Source organism: Larus michahellis, chromosome 15 (genome assembly GCF_964199755.1).
Source record: "Larus michahellis chromosome 15, bLarMic1.1, whole genome shotgun sequence".
In the NCBI taxonomy this organism is placed as follows: Eukaryota; Metazoa; Chordata; class Aves; order Charadriiformes; family Laridae; genus Larus; species Larus michahellis.
Window position 1 is genome coordinate 13,222,101 of NC_133910.1, and position 20,987 is coordinate 13,243,087.

At 45.0% G+C, this 20,987-nt stretch overlaps 2 protein-coding genes across 6 annotated transcripts in view; one reads left to right on the forward strand and one right to left on the reverse strand.

Annotated features, from left to right (window-relative positions):
• Positions 1-558: 558 nt before the first annotated feature.
• On the reverse strand, positions 559-14,863 carry GTF3C4 (general transcription factor IIIC subunit 4). 4 transcript variants are annotated; one of them, XR_012589998.1, is made up of 7 exons: positions 14,498-14,863; positions 11,895-13,715; positions 9,920-10,050; positions 8,899-8,987; positions 7,361-7,812; positions 5,188-5,346; positions 559-1,413 (listed from the first exon to the last, which is right to left on the reverse strand). XR_012589998.1 is itself a non-coding variant. In XM_074608318.1 (5 exons), the coding sequence occupies exons 1-5, from the start codon at positions 14,828-14,830 to the stop codon at positions 7,748-7,750; spliced, it is 2,439 nt and encodes an 812-aa protein (XP_074464419.1). In that variant the 5' UTR covers positions 14,831-14,863; the 3' UTR covers positions 5,860-7,747. The 4 variants fall into 4 exon arrangements, 1 of the variants encoding a protein (XP_074464419.1); XR_012589999.1 differs by having other exon boundaries at positions 5,180-5,346; XR_012590000.1 differs by lacking the exons at positions 559-1,413; positions 5,188-5,346 and having other exon boundaries at positions 5,860-7,812; positions 12,155-13,715; positions 14,498-14,849.
• Positions 14,864-14,904: 41 nt separating this feature from the next.
• Positions 14,905-20,987, forward strand: part of DDX31 (DEAD-box helicase 31) — a 50,136-nt gene continuing 44,053 nt past the window's right edge. The window contains exons 1-7 of one of the 2 annotated variants that reach the window (XM_074608320.1): positions 14,905-15,212; positions 16,745-16,998; positions 17,184-17,259; positions 17,737-17,780; positions 18,240-18,310; positions 18,899-18,963; positions 19,802-19,846. In XM_074608320.1, coding sequence (XP_074464421.1) covers positions 15,138-15,212; positions 16,745-16,998; positions 17,184-17,259; positions 17,737-17,780; positions 18,240-18,310; positions 18,899-18,963; positions 19,802-19,846 — 630 coding nt within the window. In that variant the 5' untranslated portion in view covers positions 14,905-15,137. The remainder of the gene's footprint in view (positions 15,213-16,744; positions 16,999-17,183; positions 17,260-17,736; positions 17,781-18,239; positions 18,311-18,898; positions 18,964-19,801; positions 19,847-20,987) is intronic. The other variant, XM_074608319.1, reaches the window with a different exon arrangement.

Below are 20,987 nucleotides of genomic sequence, written 5' to 3' on the forward strand. Positions count from 1 at the left end.
GGGAAGCTCATCTTGCTAATATCACCTTCATCTCAGTGTTCCTACTAAATATTTTGATAGATGAAATGGATAGAGAGTGTATTTAAATACTGTTTGTACTGCAGCTAGGGTACAAAAGGGACAGTGCATCTTTAATTAGACAGGTACATCTGCTTAATTAATTTAGCTGTAAAGCCCTTTTTCCTCTTCATTCTTTCATCTATATGCGGACGCTATATTAGTTCCGCTCTGCTGGTTCCATAGAAACTGAGAAAAAGAGCTCCTCTCATTGAGATGCGCTTGGCATGTCTGGGTACGGAGTCTCAGGTCAATGGTCAACCCCCAAGGGTTTGCAGCAGGCCTGAAGTGCAGAACGTAAGGGTTAGCAGAACATGCTAATACTCATGTAGAACTCTCCCTCGGAAACAACTAAAACAATTGACATTCATTTAATTACTGTAAACGAAACAGCCCCTGCATCACTTTGCATAGTAAAGCCTGTTAATACCAAAAAGGTTCAGTGGGTGGAAGGAGGAATTAGGCTTTTATAATTGGAATGCAACACTTGAAAAGCAATTTGGTAACTGCGCTTGATTTTATTAGCATCTTATTCTGGCAAAACAAATGTTGAGCAATGAGAAAAACAAGGTGAAGAGGAGGTGGTAAGAACGCAGCAGGGACCAGACGTTACTTATTGCAGAGCTTGCCCGGTTCTGAAATGGACGTCTTTTATCTCTCTGCTTTCCGAAGATGCTTTGCAGAGAGGGCTGCTTGGAGGTTGTGCTACACCCTATATATTATGCTGTTAATTACGTAGTTCAGCAACAGGATGAGTATGTCCAGCTCTTCCACAAACTTCTGTATCCACCAGCTCCAAACACTAGATCCTTCAGTGCCCTGTGGTGGAAGGATGCTTGAACGGAGGCAGGAGACCCAATCCCCCAGCACCGTCTCTGCAAGGACCCCCTGTAGCTCTTGAAAGATTCCCCCTGCCGACTCCTTTGGTTTCTCACCTTTCCCTGTAAGGCTTGGGTGCTGCTTGGGTGATGACGCCAGCAGAAAAACCTTAAATGTCGGTGGCTTTGGCACCACGCACTCAGAAGGTGCTGCAGAAGCCGTGGGACTGTAATGCAGGAAGGGCCAGCAAGGCGTTCGTACAGGTCCTTAAGGTTTGCTTTAGAGCAAAGACAGGCCCGGTGGGTTCCCGTGCCTCAGTTCTGCTCCCCGGAGGGGCAGCTGGAGCCCAGTTGATCTGAAGTAGGAGCAAACTCTGGTTACAAACCTGTAACTGCCCATCTGTGTCGCAGTTGCCAAAACTGAACCTGAAAGGTGACTCTTGCCTTGTCATACATGGCACAGAAAATTGTCTATTCCCCTCGACAAGCAGGCTCTCCTGGGTTATCCTCCTCTTCCTGCAACAAGAACTGTTTGATTCTACGGAAGAAAAGAAAAGGTGATGTCAGGCCCCTTTCATCAAAGAACGTTGGTTCTTTAGCGTAATTGTTTTCTGGCGCTGGAGTTCAGGAGGCCAGGGAAAAGAACCTCCGCTGGCGAGAAGGGAATGGTTGTGTGGCTGAAGGGCACTATCAGACGCCGGGTCCCCTCCCAGGCTTTACCACCGGTGTTCTCTGACACTGGCCACAGTGAGATTTTTATTATTAAGCTTTTTTTTCTTTTTAAATGTGAAGTTTTTTGCTGAAGGTCTGAGTGCTTTAACTACACTGCTGTCTTTTGCCAGTCTCAGCTCTTGGCACCCCAGGTCCCTCCCAGGAATTCAGTCCCTTAAAATACAGACATTACAAACAAGTACTTTATTTATTTATTTAGAATAAAAAAGGAGCAGGATTACAATGCTACTGTCGCAGTATAGAAAGCATTCATCCAGGTTTGCTTCACATTTACAAAATGTGCCATATACACAGCATCAGTATTCACAGCAACTTTGTCAGACCCTCCCATGAACTAAGTCTCAAAGGAAAAAATCCCCAAACTGAAGATTAAAACTCAACTTTGCTGTTCATTCAGCCTGGTGACCGTGCGGTCGGACAGCTACAACACTCACACCCCAGAACGGAATTAAAGCAGCACGACGAGATCGACTAGATTAGCGAGCAATTAAACTCTCCTCCGAACAGTTCCATTTGGATGGCTCTTGGGTTTTCCCTTTTTGGGGCCAGCCTCCTAGTTTTGTGTTAAATAAGAATGGCGCGGGGCTGGCACTGCCCTGTGCCGCCTGCTGTAGGCTCTCAGTAGTGCACGAGTCCTCCTGTGATGAAGGGGCTCCAAACATTCACATTTGGGTTCATTCAGCTACAGCCTAGGACAGCACAGGGAGCCACTCCACTTTCTGCCCCTGACTGTAGTGTAATTAATGATAATTAGCGCCCTGTGTACCCACTGCATTGCAACAACGAAACCAATATCCACAGGCAGCTGTGACACTCCTGAGGTCACCGCCCGCATCAGGACAGAGCAGCAGGAGTTCCAGGTCTTCAGGGGGAAAAGTACTAACAACTGAGTTCACGTTAAAAAATAGTGATGGAATAGGAACATTCCCACTGACGTGAAGGGTCTGGGAACATCTCCAGTGTAAAGTAGGAGTGAGAACCGAGTACAGCCAAAGATGAGCACAGACAGACATTTCAGTGAGAGTATGTATACGAGGCCCTTCTCGGTTGGAAATGAAAACTAAAGCTCTGTGGGCATCGCTGTGCACACTTCCTACCCTCTGCACGTTGTGAAAAGCTATCCCGCATCGAGACTTCCAAGAGAAGGCTCAGCTCCATTGTGTTAAGATTCCCCCTCCTTCGACAGGCAGGACAGGACACCAGATGAAGGGCCAGGCTCAAGTTGTCCTTGTTTACCCACACGGAGGGGAAAAAAAGCAGTTTTCCAACCTGGTATTTGCCAGCAGAGCTGTAAGCTATCAGCCATCTCCACACAGGCATTTGCACCAGTTCTGGTTAAAGAGTAAACCCCCCCCACGACGTGAGCCTGGAGGACAACCAGCGTCATTTGTGCGTTTACAGACCCGATACAGAAAGCTTCAAAAGGGAATACAAGAGGGGGATGAGGACAGACGTAGTACTGGTAACTGCTTTGAGCATTTTGCCTTTATGTACTGAGAGCCCATAAACACCTTCTTCCAGTTAATTTAGACGCTTACTGTAAATCCAACTTTTGCCATGACTACCAACGCTTTGAGGCTAAGACTGCTATTGCCCTTACATCCAGCTGCAAAAATATGAACTAGTGCTCTGCAGTAACAGATTCTGAAGTTTATTACATTGTTAAGTATTGGACTGCTACTAACTACACCCTTAGAAGGTGACTGCCAGAAAGGATTCAATAAACAGCATGAACTAGGTTGTAAAATGCCAACAAGCACTTGATGACGCCTGCCAGCAGCAAGCGGGCACATGGTGGTCTCTCGCTGCCATCCCCAGCTCCACTCGCGCAGGAAGGCAGAGTAGAGAGAATGAAGAGGTACCTTTTTCTTCCTGCAGCCCCCGTCCTGCCCCCTTGAAGATACTCTCTCGACAGCCCCATCTAACTGGCCTTGCACCTCTGTCTCGCCCACAAAGGTCAGGTGTTGTCAAAAGAGCAATAGCTTCAGTGATTAACCCCGAGCTGCTCCGCGGTGGGGCTCTGAGGAGCGGGGATGGGCTCCCTTCCTCCTCTCTCTGATGCCGGAGCTGTAGGTGGCAACTGAGCCGCCTGCAGGGCTGGCCACTGCTTCACAGACTGGGCAACTCATAAAGGAAGGGCTCTGGCTTTGAGAAACTAAGCTTTACAAACAAGTCTCCTGTAAATGTTAGTTTAGGGCGTAACAGGACAAGTGTGACTTGTCAGCCTTTAGCTTAGACTCTAAATGTTTGCATTCGTTTCTTTTACATCGAGGAACCCTTGATGAGGATAGAATAAACGGTGTTATGCTGCCCATAATCACTGATGATACACTAGCCAGTAGAAAACCTGGTAAGTTTCAAGAAAATCAGGGAAATATTTATTGCCTGTATGTCTGCATTAGCAACCATAGTATTTCCTCTCTAGAAATATACAATAGGATTAACGGGATGGGGGAACATACAAAAGGAAAGGACGATTGAATGATGAAGTCCCCAAGCCACAGCTGAACGGGGTAAAAGGCCGCAATGAGTTCCACTGTCACCAGTTCCAGAGCAGGAGTGTAGTGTGGAGACCCAGGACAGAGTCCTCATGACCCCAGACTTTCACCTTGGTTCCAACAACGGCATCTAGCACCAAGGCACTAAGCAGCTGCCCAGTCCAGAGCTGTTCTGCTTATCCATCGAACCTGGATTAGCCTGGATTTCTTCGTCCCAGTGGAGGAGGGATAAACTCCTGTCCTCGTCATGAGCAGCAAATCTTAAATGCTATCAGAAGCCACTTGTCAGGGACAATGACAGATTGGCTTCTGACACAGAACAGAGCATCTCTGGCTATTAATTCTCAGATGCAACAGCAAATACCACAACCCTTTAAAAAAAAAAAAAAGCAGTGCATGAAGAACCGCTTAGTGTCTCTGCTGGGGTGTTAGTCTTCCTCTGGAGACGAGGCACCATCAACAGCCACAGTGTTTACCACCAAATGGCGAAGCGGTTGACGAGTGCCTTTAACTATTCACTTGTTTAAGACATCTCACAAAACTCAGGGCAAAAGCTTAGTGAGAAAAAACTGATTTTGTGGGATGTGTTCCTTGAATACTTCGTTTCTCAAAACAGACTGGGCCTTAATATTGGATAGCTCGACTACGTATTAGTTCGAGAAGGCAGCTCTGTTAACGGCAGAACGGCATGAGCATCTGGCAGCAGGTGCTCGTACCTTCCTCACCCGCTCGCCCTCCCTGTGTGGGCCGAAAGCAAGGGGTTTGATTAGGACAACGTGAGGGAGGAGGCATCGAGGCGCTGCTGCAGCCCTGCAGGTTGTTACAGTACCCCAACAGGGGTGGGACTAACCTCCACATTCCCAAACTGCGAGTCACGAGTCCAAGACAGATAGAAGGTTTCTTGAAGGAAGTCTCGGCTGTTAGCTGGGCAGAAAAATCCAGTAAGATCAGCATCAGAGGTTAAACGTTACTGGTCTGAGGTGTGCAGTGCTACGCAAGCCTACGCTAGTTAAAAATACACTTAGGAACCAGTAATGTTGTTTTTTTGTAAAAAAAGAAAGTAAATCACAATACCTCTTTACCTGTTGTGAATGGGTCAGGGTGAGAAGTGAAAGCTTTGTGCTAAAGGATCTCCACTGGCATGCAGACAAAGCCGACATCATTGGCTTTAAAATTCCATTCTCCCAGCAGTCATAAATCAGGTTAAATAAACTGGCAATGGTATACTGAGTATCTACTGCCTTGAAAGACAAGGAAAATAAACATTAATGCTAGGTGTACTACAGCTTCTATGTGGCTAAAGCATTACAACTCAATCCAGGGAAATTCAAGGTAACGGCTAGACGTAATCAGCAGGAGTTAACGTAATGGTATCACGCTGAACCCTTCGGTCAGCCAGACTTAAACGTTTCAGCAGATCAGGATATTACTATGGTTTCTAAGCCAGTATCAAAGAAATGTTCTCTGACTTTTTTTGAAAAGCACTTACACGTGGGTCCGGAGAGCTCTCACCTCTTCCATAGTCAGGTGAATTTCTGAATCGAATACTTACTGATGAACTGGTCAGGGCTGCCTGGACAAGGACGTGCAGCTTCCACTTGAAACATTTTCTCTGCCACCATGAATAAACCTTCTGTTCCGCTTATATTGGAAATGGATGTTCTGTCCCTCCCAAACCCCATCCCCATGGGAAGGAGAAGATAAATGCTGCCCCAGGTACAGAACCTGGCCCCAAACTATGCACACGTTAGGTGTCGAGGTTACTCTTTGTTTTACTAGATGCTATCACAATCTACATTTTCATTCTTTGCAGACACACTAAAGCAATTTCGATTTTCAATGAACAGCAATAAAAAACTAAACATTTCTTTAATACAATTATGGTATCACTTCCAAGGATATTTACAAACAAGGCTAATTATTTTACAGATGAATGTGCTTCTGCCATTCTAGTCTACTATATTAATATTATTCTCCAAGCACTATCATGCTTAATGCATGAAACACCGAATAGTAAGGACAGCTGACTCGTTTTAATGTTAGCTGAAAAAAATTGCTCCTATTAAAGGTGAAGGAACGTTAAGAAAATATGCATAGTCATTGAATCAAGGAAACTTAAGCACCAATCCACACATGCATCATTGGAGACTGATACCGTCAGGACAATTCCTTGATTTCTCAAATAGCTAAAGAGGACTTCACACACAATTAGAAGTGTCATGAATCACGAACCGGGCAACACATCCCAGTGTCCAGATTGGTTCTCTGAAGAATGTAAATACAGAAACTTTGAATGGACGACATGGATTTAAGTTAACAAGACAAACTGTACCAAATAACTATACACATTTTGGAGGTAATATTCCTCTAACACTGCATAGGAAGTTGAAAAGGATTCTCCTGCTCCCCATAGGAACTGGATGCCAAAGAGAGAAAGGTGTTTTTTTTCTGATAGGACAGTTAAAAGGCAGAATAAATTTCTGGGCTCAGCCATGCTACATCGTTGGCGTATTTAGGAATCTCTTGATGAGAAAGTCAGGATTATACAAGAATGGTTTCACCAGACTCCATGACCACCTGTGGAAACTTTACCTATGACATGTTTGCCATGGTGGGCCTTGTGGTGTTCTGTTTGGGTTTTTTTACTGCATTATTATGAAAAAAGAAAATGTCAGCTGGGAGTGATTACTTGAGAGTCTCCTTCATACAGTAATTGAGTTTTACAGAAGCTTGCCATACAATTCAATTGAAAATAAGGTAAACGGGTAATGTTTTTGGTAACTGAGTTACACTGGAAAACATGATTCCTGTTGGTAGAGGGTTAAGTGAAACAAAAGGCATACGCATTGGCAAAAGCTAGGAACTGATTAGAACTTAGTTCAGAAAAAGAAAGTGGGGCAAGAGACTTAAGAGCATTGGAAAGTAATATATATATTAGTGCTTAATCTAATTGCTATTAGTTTAATAATGATTACATTTTAAAATTATTCTTACTGATCCGTATTTGACCAGGCAGCCAATATTACCCTTCTGACTGCAATACTGTTACAACAGCTAAGAGGCAGTTATTCTTCTAGATTTAAGTGAAATTAATATAATGGCCAATTTCTTTCATATGGCTGTAACTGGCATATGCTTCACTCTGCAAGAAATTAGAACCACAAATTATTTGGATAATTTAATATTCTGCACCAAGTGCCGGTGCTTGTTAAAAAGCAAGAGAGAGCACTACAAGCTGAAGCCTTCTCTACCCACCAAGACCATTCAAAGGCAGCTCCGCTGTTCCCGTCCTAGCTTTTGGGGAATCGCACGGTTGTCGGGCAGAAAGGACAGTCCACACTGCGTGCTTAAGACTTTAGTTCCCTTCCAGTAAAAGGAAGCGTGTCCAGCTGCTGCTGCTTCAATGGGGTGCATTTCCAAACCGCTGTATAAACTCGCTTTTCCAGATGTACTCCTGTTTCTGGAGCATGGAATGGGCTCTGGACTTAAGGAGTTTCTAGAACCTCCGATGTTCTATTTACAGGGCTGCGGACAACGTCTTCCCCCTCCAGTAAAGTCTGTACTCCTCTGCTCTGTATCCTTCGAGACTGAAGGGAGCTTATGCAATAGAGAAAATACTTTCAATCTTTACATAGCTTTTCTCTAAAACACAGGAGAATCACAGAACGTGCAAGGTCCTTGCAATAACCTCTTGATCCACTCGGGATCTGCAAATAAGAAAACAAGTTGTTTAAAGCTGCAGGTAGAGATGAACACAGGAATGACGACTGAGATGGACAAACTAAATAGTAATCCTGAAACAGTTTGTATATATTCACCATGCAGGATTAACTGAGAGTTCAGAGGAATCCACCTCCATTTCTGTCTTGACATTTTAAGTAATGCCAGTTTAAAACCCCCTTCAGTAGGGGACAAAATTAAGGTGAAACAGTCCACGCTATATTACATACTCATCTAAATAGCTATATAGGAAAAAAAATTTAAAGGATCACTATGCTACAAATGCATCGTTCTCATTTTCTTAACTGAAATTAGATCCTTCATATAAGATCCTTCACAGTCCTTGGTTCCTCTTTCTTTGTCCCTCTCCAATATTAAGGAAAGTAAGTTTACGGCCTCTCTCCACAGAGGTTTAAGTTCTGTAGTTGATCCTTAGCGCTGACTGGAATACCCACATATTATGGGAAACGGAAAAGTATCACCTACACTTTAAGACAAACTGTTAGAGTATTCCATGATTATTTTTTTTAAGTGTACCAGTTGGGAAGAAAACAATTTTCCTGCACAGCTTGTCCTTCCTCAAACTCTAAAAATGCAAAGCCAAAAGGTTGACTGGCCCCCACAGCCTGCCATTATTGTCTCTGAACGATGTACTTACTTTTGGCAGGTTTGGGACCTAAGCCAGCAAGGTGACAACTATTCCTTAATCTGTGCTGGATCAATACAGCTTGCACTGAAATAGAATCTCAATGACCCTCAGCTCTTGCAGAACTGGATGCTAATATATTCATCTTGAATATAAACTAACGGTTGTAGCACTCCAGCACAGATTATGTGTTTACCCAGCTCTCATTAAAATGTCATATTTATAAATTAATTTCTGCAGTCACTGTTTTGTAATTAACGTATGCCACTAATGCATGGACAACAACAGGACTCTGACATGCAGAGTACTAGTACTTCACATGGTAACTGTCTGAAAGAGAGAAGTCGGTGAAACGGATTCAAGTCATTTTGCAAATAAATCTTAATAATACATAATCCTGCCCCTTTTGGCCACAGGAACAGTTTACCTTCTGGGGTTGGATGCCGTGCAATGCTGTCATGAAGCAAACACCTCCTGTACACCAAACTCTGACAGGACTGGTAGGTTAGAAAGCACCTGTGAAAGGACAAGTAGTTTTATCAGGAGGCTTGGGGTTCTGTCCTGTTGTTTTGTGACCTGATCCTACGCCCTGACTGGAGGCTGAGTTCTGTTCCCAACAGACCTTCCTTGCTGAGAGCAAGGGCAGTAATGAGACACATTAAACATGAAAATTAATAATTTATTAATTCAGGTAAATGAAATTTCACAAGTCTACCCAATTATATATGGTCACAAAAATGAAAAAGGCCAAAAAATCAATATACCATCGAAAAAAGTTTCATCATTGGCCAAAAAGTTTTAGCATAGAGTAGAAGAGGTGAAAGGCTTGAGGGTTACTGCAGTGGGGAAGAAGCACGGTGTCTGTAAGGCAATGACTATTTAGCCAAACTAGCACGTTGTATCCGCTAGGCAAAGGTTTTCGTTTGTGACAGATTACTGACTTGCCAAGTCTCCAGGGACAATCACCATGTATCTGATACAGTGATACTGGAAGACTTCCTTTTCTAGATGTTCCAGAACTTGTCTGACTTCTCAATGTGGCTGTTTCCAATCATTTCTTGTTAAATTACTTTGCTTTCAAATGCTGCAGTAGCTAGACCAAACCCTCCTCCTCCATGTGCTGTTCCAAAGGATGACTTGTGCTTGATTTTTTCTCTCACCTACTTTCTCCCTTCCCCCCTGCTCCCCCCCTGCTTGAAGAAAAAAGATGATCAAAAGCATTTTCTTTTAAAAAACAGCGTACTGGTAAAAGAACCAAATCCAATCTACAATGCCTGCTCTCTCGTGCAAGAGGGCAGATAACAGCCAGCAAAAATTGCATTTACCTGCAGCATGGATAACATACTTCATGTCTTTTTACTCCAACACTAGGAAGTGTGTTATGTTAGCTATTTAAGTATGTTTAAATTATCCAGAGGAGAGCAAAAACTCTTTTAAGAAGCAATTACCTGAGCCAAATATGTCCGTTGGAGCAGACTGCCTGTTTGCGATCAGTGAATGGCAGGATCTCTTTACACAAGCTGCAGTGCTCTGGAAAAGTCTGTTTGTTCATTTTCTTTAAGATATGCCCAATCAGCACCTGGGAACACAGAGCAGTCAGCGTTGTTTACAGCAAGACAGCTGCCTACTGAAAGGTGGAAACTTCCCTCAGGATACTGGGATCTCAGAATATGATACAGGATTCAAGATCTATGCTCTTCACTGAATTTGAAGAAATAAAAGCAGAAGATACAGAATACATCGATAAGTATTAATTTAGCCTCATTTTATGATCATCTAAAGGTTTCTGTCCTACAGTAAAGGGACACAGAACTTAAGAGCAATAGTGTTATGTTAAGCTACTTGCAAATTTTAAAAGTACTGAAGAAACTGGTATCACACCACTTCAGAGGATGCCACTGACCATTATAGAAATGCTTTCACGTTCACATGCCTATCACAATGGATGCGCTAAAAAAAATCCTGTTCAGAAATTACCTGGATGCACGTCTTCAGCAGTCATCTTAAAGTATACATAATGTTTATAGTAGAACATTTATGTGATCAAATTTGTCTTTGACATTTCAATAGATATAAAACACATTCCAAGGACCTTTAAAATGTGACAGCAAACTGAACAGATAAAATAGAATTTGGAAGTCAGCTTTTAATCACTATAAAAACAAGAATCTTGTTACAAGATAAGAAAAGCAACCTCTCAAACCTTCAATTCATAGTAATTGGATGCTAGAAAAACACAGCAGTTCTGCCAGAATACCCTCCTAGTGAGTTACTGACGGGCGTGCTGTGTGGCCTGCTTGGCTGTAAGTCCAGCAGAGAGAACGCCACACTACCTCAGTAACGGGAACGTGCTTCCTTCCTCTGTCTTTCTGGATGCAATGCAAGGGTTCATTTTTAGAGTTCAAGCGATTCAAGGGCTTGGGTACTGCAAAGAACTGTTCCCTGCTCATACAAAGAGGTACAGAGATATCTGAGACATTCCTGTCATCAAGTCTTAAGGGCCAGGAGGCTGATGGCAGAGTGTTCCCACTGAAGCTCCCTTTGTCTGATGTCTATACAGAGAAAACTTCACTGCTCAGTGCAAGGTTCATGATCACTTATTTCCTGACACTGATGCTTACTCTACACATTGCAATAGTCAGGATACTGTCCTTGTAGTTATGCTTTTATTGTTGGTAGGGAGTATTGCAACTTTGGGAAGAGTTCCTGGCCCAGCCAAGCATTCAGTTATGCTTATTTATTATAGTTAAATAAATGCAAGCGTGCCCGAAGGTTCAAGTCATGTATGTTATAACGAAGACATTCAGTCAGCTTGGTTAATTGAAAATCCTGCATAAAGTTCTGAATCACTGGATTTAACTCATAAAACACAATCACTTTCTGAAACTCTGTAACTGATCTTTCCACTGGAGGCTCAAGGGGCAATGACAAGACCTGATGTACCACCCGAACAGTCACAGCACTTCCAATTATAAATACTTTAAGAAGTGATACTGCAACTCTTAAAATTAGAACTACAGGCGTAACTGACTACGGCAAATACCTAAGTTTAGTTTTGTAGAGAGGATAGATTGAATAAACTTAGCCATGAAAACAAACATCCCTCTCAATCAGTACAAGTTCTAAACCCACGAACAGCAGCGGAATAACCGTGGTCCTCTCCCTTGTTCTGCAAAATCTCAGGCATGCTTATTCTTTATTGTACCTCATCCAAATTTCAACATCTGTATTTACATTCCCTCCTACTCCACAATTTCAAGGAAGGACAACTTAAGCTGTCTGTTCTATAGACGCTGCCTGGCAAGGATGACATGATTACAGTTCTCTTTCCCATCCCAAAGTTGTATTGTCATGACAGATATGGAGGGGGGAGAAAGAAGTCACTTGTCACACCGAATCCCCAGAGCATAGAGGTGCACTTACTCGTGCTGTTCTGTCATCATAGCCATCATCGGACATTAAGAAGTCACAGACTCCTCTGGTGGGAATACTGGTGTTTTCTGTAATCCATGTGTGTAGATAAACTTCTCCCAACACCCGTTTCATGTGTTCTCGTGTCAAGTGCATTTCTACTGCCTCAATTTGTGCCTGTACTTCAAGAAGCTTTTCTTCCATTGGCTCGCGGCCTCCTATGTCACTTGACTGAGGAAGTGAATCCTCTGCAGTGTCATCTATGTCCATACCTTTGCCTGTGTCACGTAGGCCCTGCTTGCTGGCTTGTTTAGAAGTTCCTTCCTCTTGATCATCTTCAGTGCTGCCCATCCCAGGGGAATCCGATATCAAGATTTTTGCATCCTCGTGTGAAGGTCTCCACATGACCTCTGAGGGAGCTTTCTGCATTGACTGGTACAAAATCCTCAGGAGAAATAGCTTAAACCGCCAGAAGTAAGTAGAACCACAGCTCTCAATCTTTTTATCCAGTGCTTCCTGTAAGAATTGAGGAATATGCTTATCCTTCAAAATTTTCCAGCGTACAAGGTCTGTCAAGTCCACTTGCCGGAAAAGGTTCTGAACAGAGGATTCCAAGAGCTGTGCAGCTGCCTCCTCAAAAGTCTTAAGGGTTACAAATTGAACTTGGTAGTTTTTGTTAACCGGGTGCAGACCGTTAGTCATGCCCTCTGTCGTAATAACTGCTAAGTACGCACCGCACGGGCTAACAGCTATTCCGTGAGTCCTGACAGAGCCAAACACTTCCGAGAGCTTAATCAGCTGGTGCTCAAACTTTAAGGCAACGTCTGTGAATATAGGAATCAGCTGCCTTACCTTTCCATCGCTGGAGCACGTATACACCGTGCCGTTCTGTTTGTCTGCAGTCATAGATACGATTGGCAAAGAATGAAGCCCTGTCACGTGGGAATTATGGACGTTCAGACCTGCTTTGGATATCAACAGGAGACACCAAAACACGTAAGCTCCTCTTGCGGCCACCACTAAGCTACAGCTACATTTCTGGTAGGGGTGGTAAAGAGGAATGCATTTGATACTATGCACTGGTAACTGGTCCATTTCTTGCCATAAGACTACGGGTTGTCTCAGCGTAAAGTAGCCTTTGACTGCTTTTAGATTGACAGGAAGGATCTTAACCGGTCCAAAAGCACTCCCTACAATAAGTCCACTCATCTTTCGGTTGTTATGTTCATATTCCCACCAAGACAACACGCTTGGGGAATTTATTCCAGACTCTATGGTATTGCAAGAAGTAATTGATTCCTTACCCAGAAATGGAAGCTGAAATTGCCAAACTGCAATGTTACTGTTTTCAAAGAGTACTGCTAAGAGCACGCTGCCGACATCCCGGCATTCGTTATTGTGTTTAACCTGCTGAGTGGTGCAGATGCCCGACCACTCCATGCGCACTGGCGTCTGCATGCTGTGCCGCCGCTGAAATTCCGAGAAGTCTCCTAGTTCTCCCCTGGGAGCGTCAGCCTTAGAAAGTTTGTAACTGGCTTCGTACAAACGCTCCCCATAGATTTCTGTCAGGTCCACCAGCTGCACCCACTGTAGTCTGTTGAGGTTTGCGTGGATGGTCAACCGATTGTCCATGGTTAAAGCTGCGAGGAGGCACCTTCCATTGGCGTCACAGCCCAGTGGTGACCAGCTGGAATACTTGAATCCTCGCATTGGTGGCAAGGACTTTCCTTCGGGGTTGAATACTCGATCTAGCATGAAAGTTTGGCTAACCGTTGGATCCACTGAACTTGCGAATTTTTCCTTACATTCTGCTACCTCTTTTTTTGGACCAACCTAAAAGATAACAAAAAGAACTTTTAAAACACTTGTAGAACTTTTAGGAAGACTTTCCCAGAATTAATTCCCACTTGAAACTCCTATCACAACTGATGCTACACTGTTCCAATGGCTAATTAACCTCACTCTTAAATAAGACATAAACTTCACTGTTGGCCTGAATTTGTATAGTTTTGACTCTCAGCTATTGAATCTCTATCTGCTGAATCAGAGAGCCTGTTTTCATACTTCTGTTTCTCAACTGTGTACTTAAAGGTACTTGGCGTAACGTTCAAACTGTAAAGCACTCAGTATTTCAACTGAAGTTATTACATATTGTCAGCACTGTTCTGGAAAACACATTCAGATCCGCAACAAGAGAGTTGTTATTTCATAAGATAATGACCCAAACTTGCCACCTCTCTGTGCTAAGGAGTGTAAAAGCCAGAAGCCCCCCTGAAGCCCCAAACAGTCCCTGTTGCAAAAACCTTCCAGCTTAGGTAGCAAACCAAGAAAGATTTCTACTTAAAATTGTAATGAAGTAATTGTCATCAAAGTACTGGAGCTCAAGTAATTCTTAGAAAAACCGCTAAACTTTAGAATCCCTGAAATCCACTTGATACTGGATCACGTTGCACCCTGGCATTACTGGGCTATTTATGTTCCCCCCCCCCGTGCTTTGAAACGCATCAAGTGCGGCGTGCGGGGCAGGAGCGGGCGGGGGGGGAAGGCAGCTCCAGGGGGGTCCCGGGGGGACCTGGCGCGGCGGCCCCGGGCCCGGCGGCCGCTGCCCGCCTCACCTTGAGGAGACAGGCGGCGGAGGGCGCGGGCACGGCCGTGCGGTGGATCACCATCTCCTGCCCGCCGCTGTGGACGTCGCTGAGCTGCTCCAGCACGGCGATGCTGCGGGCCGTGCTCACCGACACCCGGTGATCCTCCGACCAGGCCAGCGGCTCCAGCCCGCTGACACCGTGCTGCAGCCGCACCGCCGGCTCCCGCCGCACGGCCGTCAGCCGGAACCCGGCGCTTGCTGCCGCCGCCGCCTCCTCCACCAGCGAGTCGAGCCCCAGCGGCGGCTCCTCCTCCCCCGCCGACAGTGAGGGGCTGCCCCCGCGCTCCGCCGCCGCCGCCATCTTACCGCCGCCTCACGGGCCGCCCGGGCCCGCAGCGCGCATGCGCCGCCGCCGCCGCTGAAGCCCCCGGCCGCCCCGGCTTGGGCTGCCCCCGCCGCTGCCTGCGCCGCCCCACGGGGCCCGGGCGGGAGGGCCGGGCTGGGCCGGGCCCCGCCGAGCCCCCGCAGCGGGGGCGGCTGTGGCTGGAGGTGCCGGGCGAGCGGCCGTTTTCCCATGGGGGACCCCCCCGTGTCCGTCTCCCCTCCGCCCTCGCGGGTTGGGCCCGGCCCCAGGGGCGGCCCCGGGGCCCTGCGGGAGGCGGCGGGCCATGGCGGCGGCAGGGACGCTGCTCCTCAACCTCAGCTCGGCGCCGCGGGGCCGCGGGCCCGGCGCCCCCAGCCGGGTAGGTGCGGCCGGGACAGGCTGAGGGCTCGGCCTCAGGTCCTGGTGCTTGCCCTGACTGGACCGGGGGAGGCACCGGCTGGGGGCTGGCCCGGGGAGACGCGGTCGGCGGGGGGACAGGGTCAGAAAAGTTATTAAATGGAGCTTTTGGCTCCCCCCCCCCCTCAAACGGGGCTGATGGCTGCGCGGGTGGCTCGGCAGGGAGACGGGCCCGGCCGCCCCGGGGGGCCGCTGAGGAGGGGGAGCCGCGGCGGGGGCGAGCTGGGCTGGTCCCTCTCAGTGGGCTGCTGTGGGGTCGCTCTGAGCTCGCCAGCCCTTGTTTGACTGGTTTGCGTTGTCGGGGGCTGGCTGCTGGGGCTGCGGGCAACGCTCTGACAGGCCTCTGCCTCTTTGGGGATGTTTGAAATGCTGCCGGGGAGGGGAAGCCCTGTATTTTAGAGTAAACTTCTAATTGTGGGCTTGTCATGAGCTGCAGGAATAACTGCCTTACTCTCATAAGGAAAGGCGAACAAGAATGGGTTAAATAGACGCTTTCAATATCAGAGTTGTTGTTGCAGTAGTTCCGGGTTGTTTCAATTATTATTCGCACGTTTTTAAATCATTCTTAAAACATTGTGCAAAGATGTGTGAGAGTTAAGTCTTTGGCAGGGCTTGCCCAGGTTATAATGGGTACTTTGAGGTAGGGCAGCGCCACCATCATTTTTCTGATCGTGAATGTTGGTGGTAGGAGGTTGATTTTTTGGTTGGTTGGTTGCCAAAAATGTGAAGAAAGAAGTGAAAAAAGTAATAGAGTTTGAGAACAATATGGTTCCTAGGAGGACAGAGAAAATCAGTGCGTGCAACTAGGAGTGGAGAAGAGAGAGAAAAAAGTGGAGCAAGATTGTGCTGGCGTTTCACACGTTTCAGGACTTTTGCAATCGTGTTGGGAAAAGCAAGTTTAGGGAAAAAGGGCTGAGGGACATTGAAGGGCTTTGGGGACCAAAGGAAGGTAAATTTAATTTTCTTCTTCACTGTTCCTGGAGAGATACAGGTAGAGCAAAAGTTTCTCTTAAGATGATTGGAAGATCAGTAAAATAAACTGATTGCTACGGAAGAAGAAATAAAGAGCTCAGAAATGCTGGAAGTTGGCAGAAGCATAAGTTGGAGTGAAGTACAGGCCATGCCTCCTGCCCAAGAAAGAAAGAAGCCTACCGGGATGGCTTTAATGTAATCAGGAGATTTGCAGAGCTTTTGAGAGAGATTTTTAAAGCATGTTCTGCTCAGTTACTGGAGAAGCCAGATGAAATCCTTTAGAGATGACTTTAGATTTCTCTTTGCATTTCAGTAGTGTTCAGAGGTCTCAGGCATGGCGGTGAATCTGTTAAGAGTAAGAAGCTGCAAAAATCAAACTTAATTTCTTTAGTCGTGGGGTAGGGCATTCTGAAAATAAGGGATATATCTGTGGGCTGATGTTTGTGTTGAACGTGATATCATGTTGTTAATTCTCAGTCATCAATGAATTCTTGCTATCTGGTTTGTTTGTTAACATTAAAGCAGTCTAGTGCTCTGAAAAGAAAGCTCCAGTCACCACATGGAAACCCACCTTTGAAACGTAAACGTAAGCCGTCAATAAACACCTTCAAGAAATGTGCTCCGGAAGCTGACATCAGGGAGAAGGGAAGTTCATCACAAAAATCTCTTCCTAAGAAGCAGTTGACTGACAACCGAAATGAAAGCCAGAAAACCAAACCTTTCGTTAAGACATCCAGCCTGTTTAGAAACAACCCCGATATCCCAGAAATTCACAGGTATTTTAGATAAGCGGGAGGAAAAAAACCCCTTTCGATGCCTTGAAATTCAGTGTCTTGAATTCTTGCCCTTGCTTGGGCAAAGTAGTTGCTTGGTATAAGTACTTTCATTGCTGTTTACATAGAATACTGTATAATTTTTAACCACAGCATGTGTTTTGTTTGGTTTGTTTCCCCTAATTCAGAAAAGCAGTGCAGCAGGTGCAAGAAAATGTTTTCACTACAGATTGCTTTAGCCAGTTGGACCTCCATCCGCATCTGGTGAGTGGCAGGAAAGCTGTGCGCCTTGAAGCATTCTTTTCTGGGTGGGGAGCAGGTTAGAGAGCTGAGAGATGCACCGTTATTCCTGGTGACTTGGGCAGGCGTGCCGGTATTTTGCCTGATGTTGTTGTAGTCTCTTAGCTCGACGTGTTGGCCAGTGTCCTGACCTGTCCCCAAACACGCTGTCCCAGCACCCTTCACTGTTTGCAGTTGTAATACCAAAAAACCACAGAGAACTATTTGGGAGTGCAGTATTTTAACAAGTCCGATATTGCATGATGTACCAGCAATGGTGTAATTCTGATTAATTAAGAAGTATTTTGAGGACATGGGAACTTTTACATCCAGTTGCCCCAGTCCAGTAATGTAGAGAATAAGTATCAGTCTTCTGGTTTTTGCTCTGTCTTGTACTGCAGAAAGTAACAAAAGGAACAGTTGACAACGAAACCTGTTTACTGCTCTTTATTATCTCTCTAGATCTCCACAATAAACAATGTCCTGAAGATAAGTAGCATGACCAGGTAAGCAAATTCATATAAAAACTTCACCCTTCACTCCCCCTTAAAGCCAATCATCTATGATTGTTTCATTACTTGTAATTGGTTTGTGACGACCACAGTACCCAGTAAGCTGTTCCAATCGCCCTAGGGTTTGTTGCTTTCAAAATTTGGGATGAGAAATAACTTGTTAGTTATTACTTACTGTGACAGTAAGTCAGCTTTCACAGCTGTAGATGGAACCATGTAGTCCTGCCTTCTAATTTGGTACTTGAGTCAAAACTAGCTGTTTTCAATTTATCACATCTGATGCCTATCTAGAGACTTCCCTTCAAAATCACCTCTGCTGATGGAGCTACACAGCAGAGACAAATGCGTGGAATTTGGGGTAAACAGCTTTGAAACAGTCATTGTAGGCTAAAACCTTAGGATTGTATCCTGTGTTGCATTCATTTTTCCTAACCTGTTTTGTTTGTTACACAGCGTTCAGAAGCAAACAATTCCTGTGCTCCTGCAAGGCAAAGATGCTCTAGTGAGATCTCAGACTGGCTCAGGTCAGTGTTTAATTGTCAGTCTCCTTTCCTGGGGTGTATTCAGCTGGATCCCAAATACAGAACCAAAACCTCACGTTACCAGTAAAGCTCGTGGAAGTGACAGGCTGGGAAGCCTGGCATGGGACTGCCGTGACACAGACAGATGCTGTGCACGCTTCTGTAAGGATGCAGTGGTGGGGCTGAGTGTTGGTGTGCAGCTGCCAGCCGTTGCACGTGTGCCGATTCCGAGGCTCGTGCTGGGGATGCTGATCCAGGAGGGCTGCAGAGCTGAGCAGCACACGCTCTCACCATCCAAACTTACGTACTTGCTCTACAGCAAACTGTCTGGATGTCTCGTTTCCTTGGGGGGCTGAGGGTATTTATTTAGATAGATCTTAGTGGGATACCACTGCCTCAGTATTTTAATTTAACCCTTTGGTGAATTGCCTGTCAATCTTCCGTTCTGGAAACTTTCTAGGTAATTAAAACTTTTCCAGACTCTGACCTCAGTTTAAGAATGGAAGGATGAATGGTTTTTAATTTACTGGAGTGTTGTAATTGCCACTTTTTTTTGATGGAAAGTCTTACAATTTTCTCTCTTTTAAAAAGGTAAAACTCTTGCCTATGGGATTCCACTTGTACAGTCTTTGCAAGGAATGGAATCCAAAATACAGGTAGGCGCATTAGAATTAAATGTATCTGCTTTTGATATTAAGATTAATAAAAATGAAATTCAGCTCTTATCGCGTAGTCATCACTGTCTCTTCTTGACACAAAGGTTAAACAGTTCTCTCTTCTTATTTGTGCATGTGGCTTATGTGATCCCCTTGTACTGCTGAGATACGGATGATGCAGGAACAATGTTATGAATTCCCCATTGCTTCATGCAGCGGCTAAACAGGCTAAATTGTCAAGTTTGGAGAAGGTAGATCAGAAAAGAGGCAATGGCTTGGAAGCTGGGAGAACTGAAAACAAAGGCTACTGCCGTGTCTTTAGGAGTAATAAGTTTCTAATCTCTGACATGGAGGGAGATTTGATAATAGCTCCCAGTTTGGATGGTCTGTTTGACCAAAAAGTACTGCTGCAGATCTGCTATCTCGTGTGTGTTTTTTGGAAAGAGATTATCCTGACTTTCCTTATGGGTTGAAATGTTTCCAGCCCATCCTGGACTGTTACTTTCTGCAGCTGCTACCTACAGGTTGTTGCTGTGCATCAAACATGAGAGTGTTTCTGCAACTCAGAAGTACAAGAGTTAAACAATATGTGTATGGAATAAAATGTTGGGTAGGACTGTGAGTAGGTCTCCAAGCAGGAAAGAGAAGGCAATGCAGTATTGATATTTGAAAGACTGTTGATGTTTTTTTTAAAAAAAGCTGGGAGGGGAATACCCCAAACTGTTGTGTACAAAACCCTTCAGAATTCACTTGGTCCCCTAATAACAGTTAGAAGTGGAATTGCTCTGTGGATCAGTGCGACATTCTTCTTAGTGGACCTCGTCTTCTCTGTTTGCAGCGCAGTGATGGGCCTTATGCACTCATATTAGTCCCAACAAGAGAGGTAGGTGACGTTTTTTCTCTCTGATTCTGTCTGAATCTGGGTGTTTATGAACACTGATTTTTAGTGTGTAGATGTGTGTCCACCAGGGACTGTCTTTGAAAGTGTGGTCTGTCCTTTTACTCGGATCTTGCCCTCACAGAAAGAGTGTTTGCTCTCTGGATGCCTGTTGTCATTTCTGTTCAGTGACATACCAAAGTAAGTGAGAAGGAAGCTCTAAGTTTTCCTCATGCAATGGGAAATAATTGGGAAGACTGGAGAAACTCTCTAGCTCAGTGCATGGAAGAGAGAAGCTTGCCTAGCTCACACAGGGCATTGAGTAAAACCGACAAAATCAGCTTTGTGAATGTGTAGGTTTATACGTTTCATTTTCAAAGCCCTATTTTCAAGTCCGTAAGTGAATGCTGAAGATGAGGCTACCGAGAGTTGGTTTCTCCACTGAACTCCCTTCTTATTTGATTTATATTACTTGCAATTGCAAAGGCAATTTCAGAGGATGGTATCAACCTTTTTTTTTTTTTCTTTTCTTTTTCCTATGTCAAAAGATAATAACTTCCATATGGAGAACTGATTGCAGGTATCTAGTTTGGGGCACAATATTTTATACAACCTGCGGTGCAGTATCTCAGCTCAGTTTCGTGAAAGGAGAAAGCTCTGAAGCTGTTTAAATTTTTACAGCAGCAAACTTACTGCCCCTCTAGGATGCTGTATGAACACTAAGCACGTAAGAAAGTGTTTGTAAGCTTGCTTAAAGGGCTGCCACTGAGACTACTTATGAAGATAATTTGTAATCACAGTTGGTATTACTTTTACCTTGTATTGAAAGCAATGGCCTTTCTTGAGAGCCTGGCAAATAATAGCATGTAGCATGTGTAGTCAGAGCATTTAAAATAGTTTTACTCCCATAACTAAGCCCTGCTCACATACTCATTCCATGAATGAATCAGGGGAGCACCATTGTGTTTCTCGGTTGTCTTCGTTGCCATGAAACTCAACAGCTAAATGCGTGCTACTGACCAGACATTCAGGTTTACAAGGTTTGTACATCCCGCCTCTGTTCTGCTGACTGGGAAATGGAGACTTAGATCTAGTGCTATGATCACTGCGTGGGTCAGGTGAAGGAATAAAGTGGTCTGCCCTGACC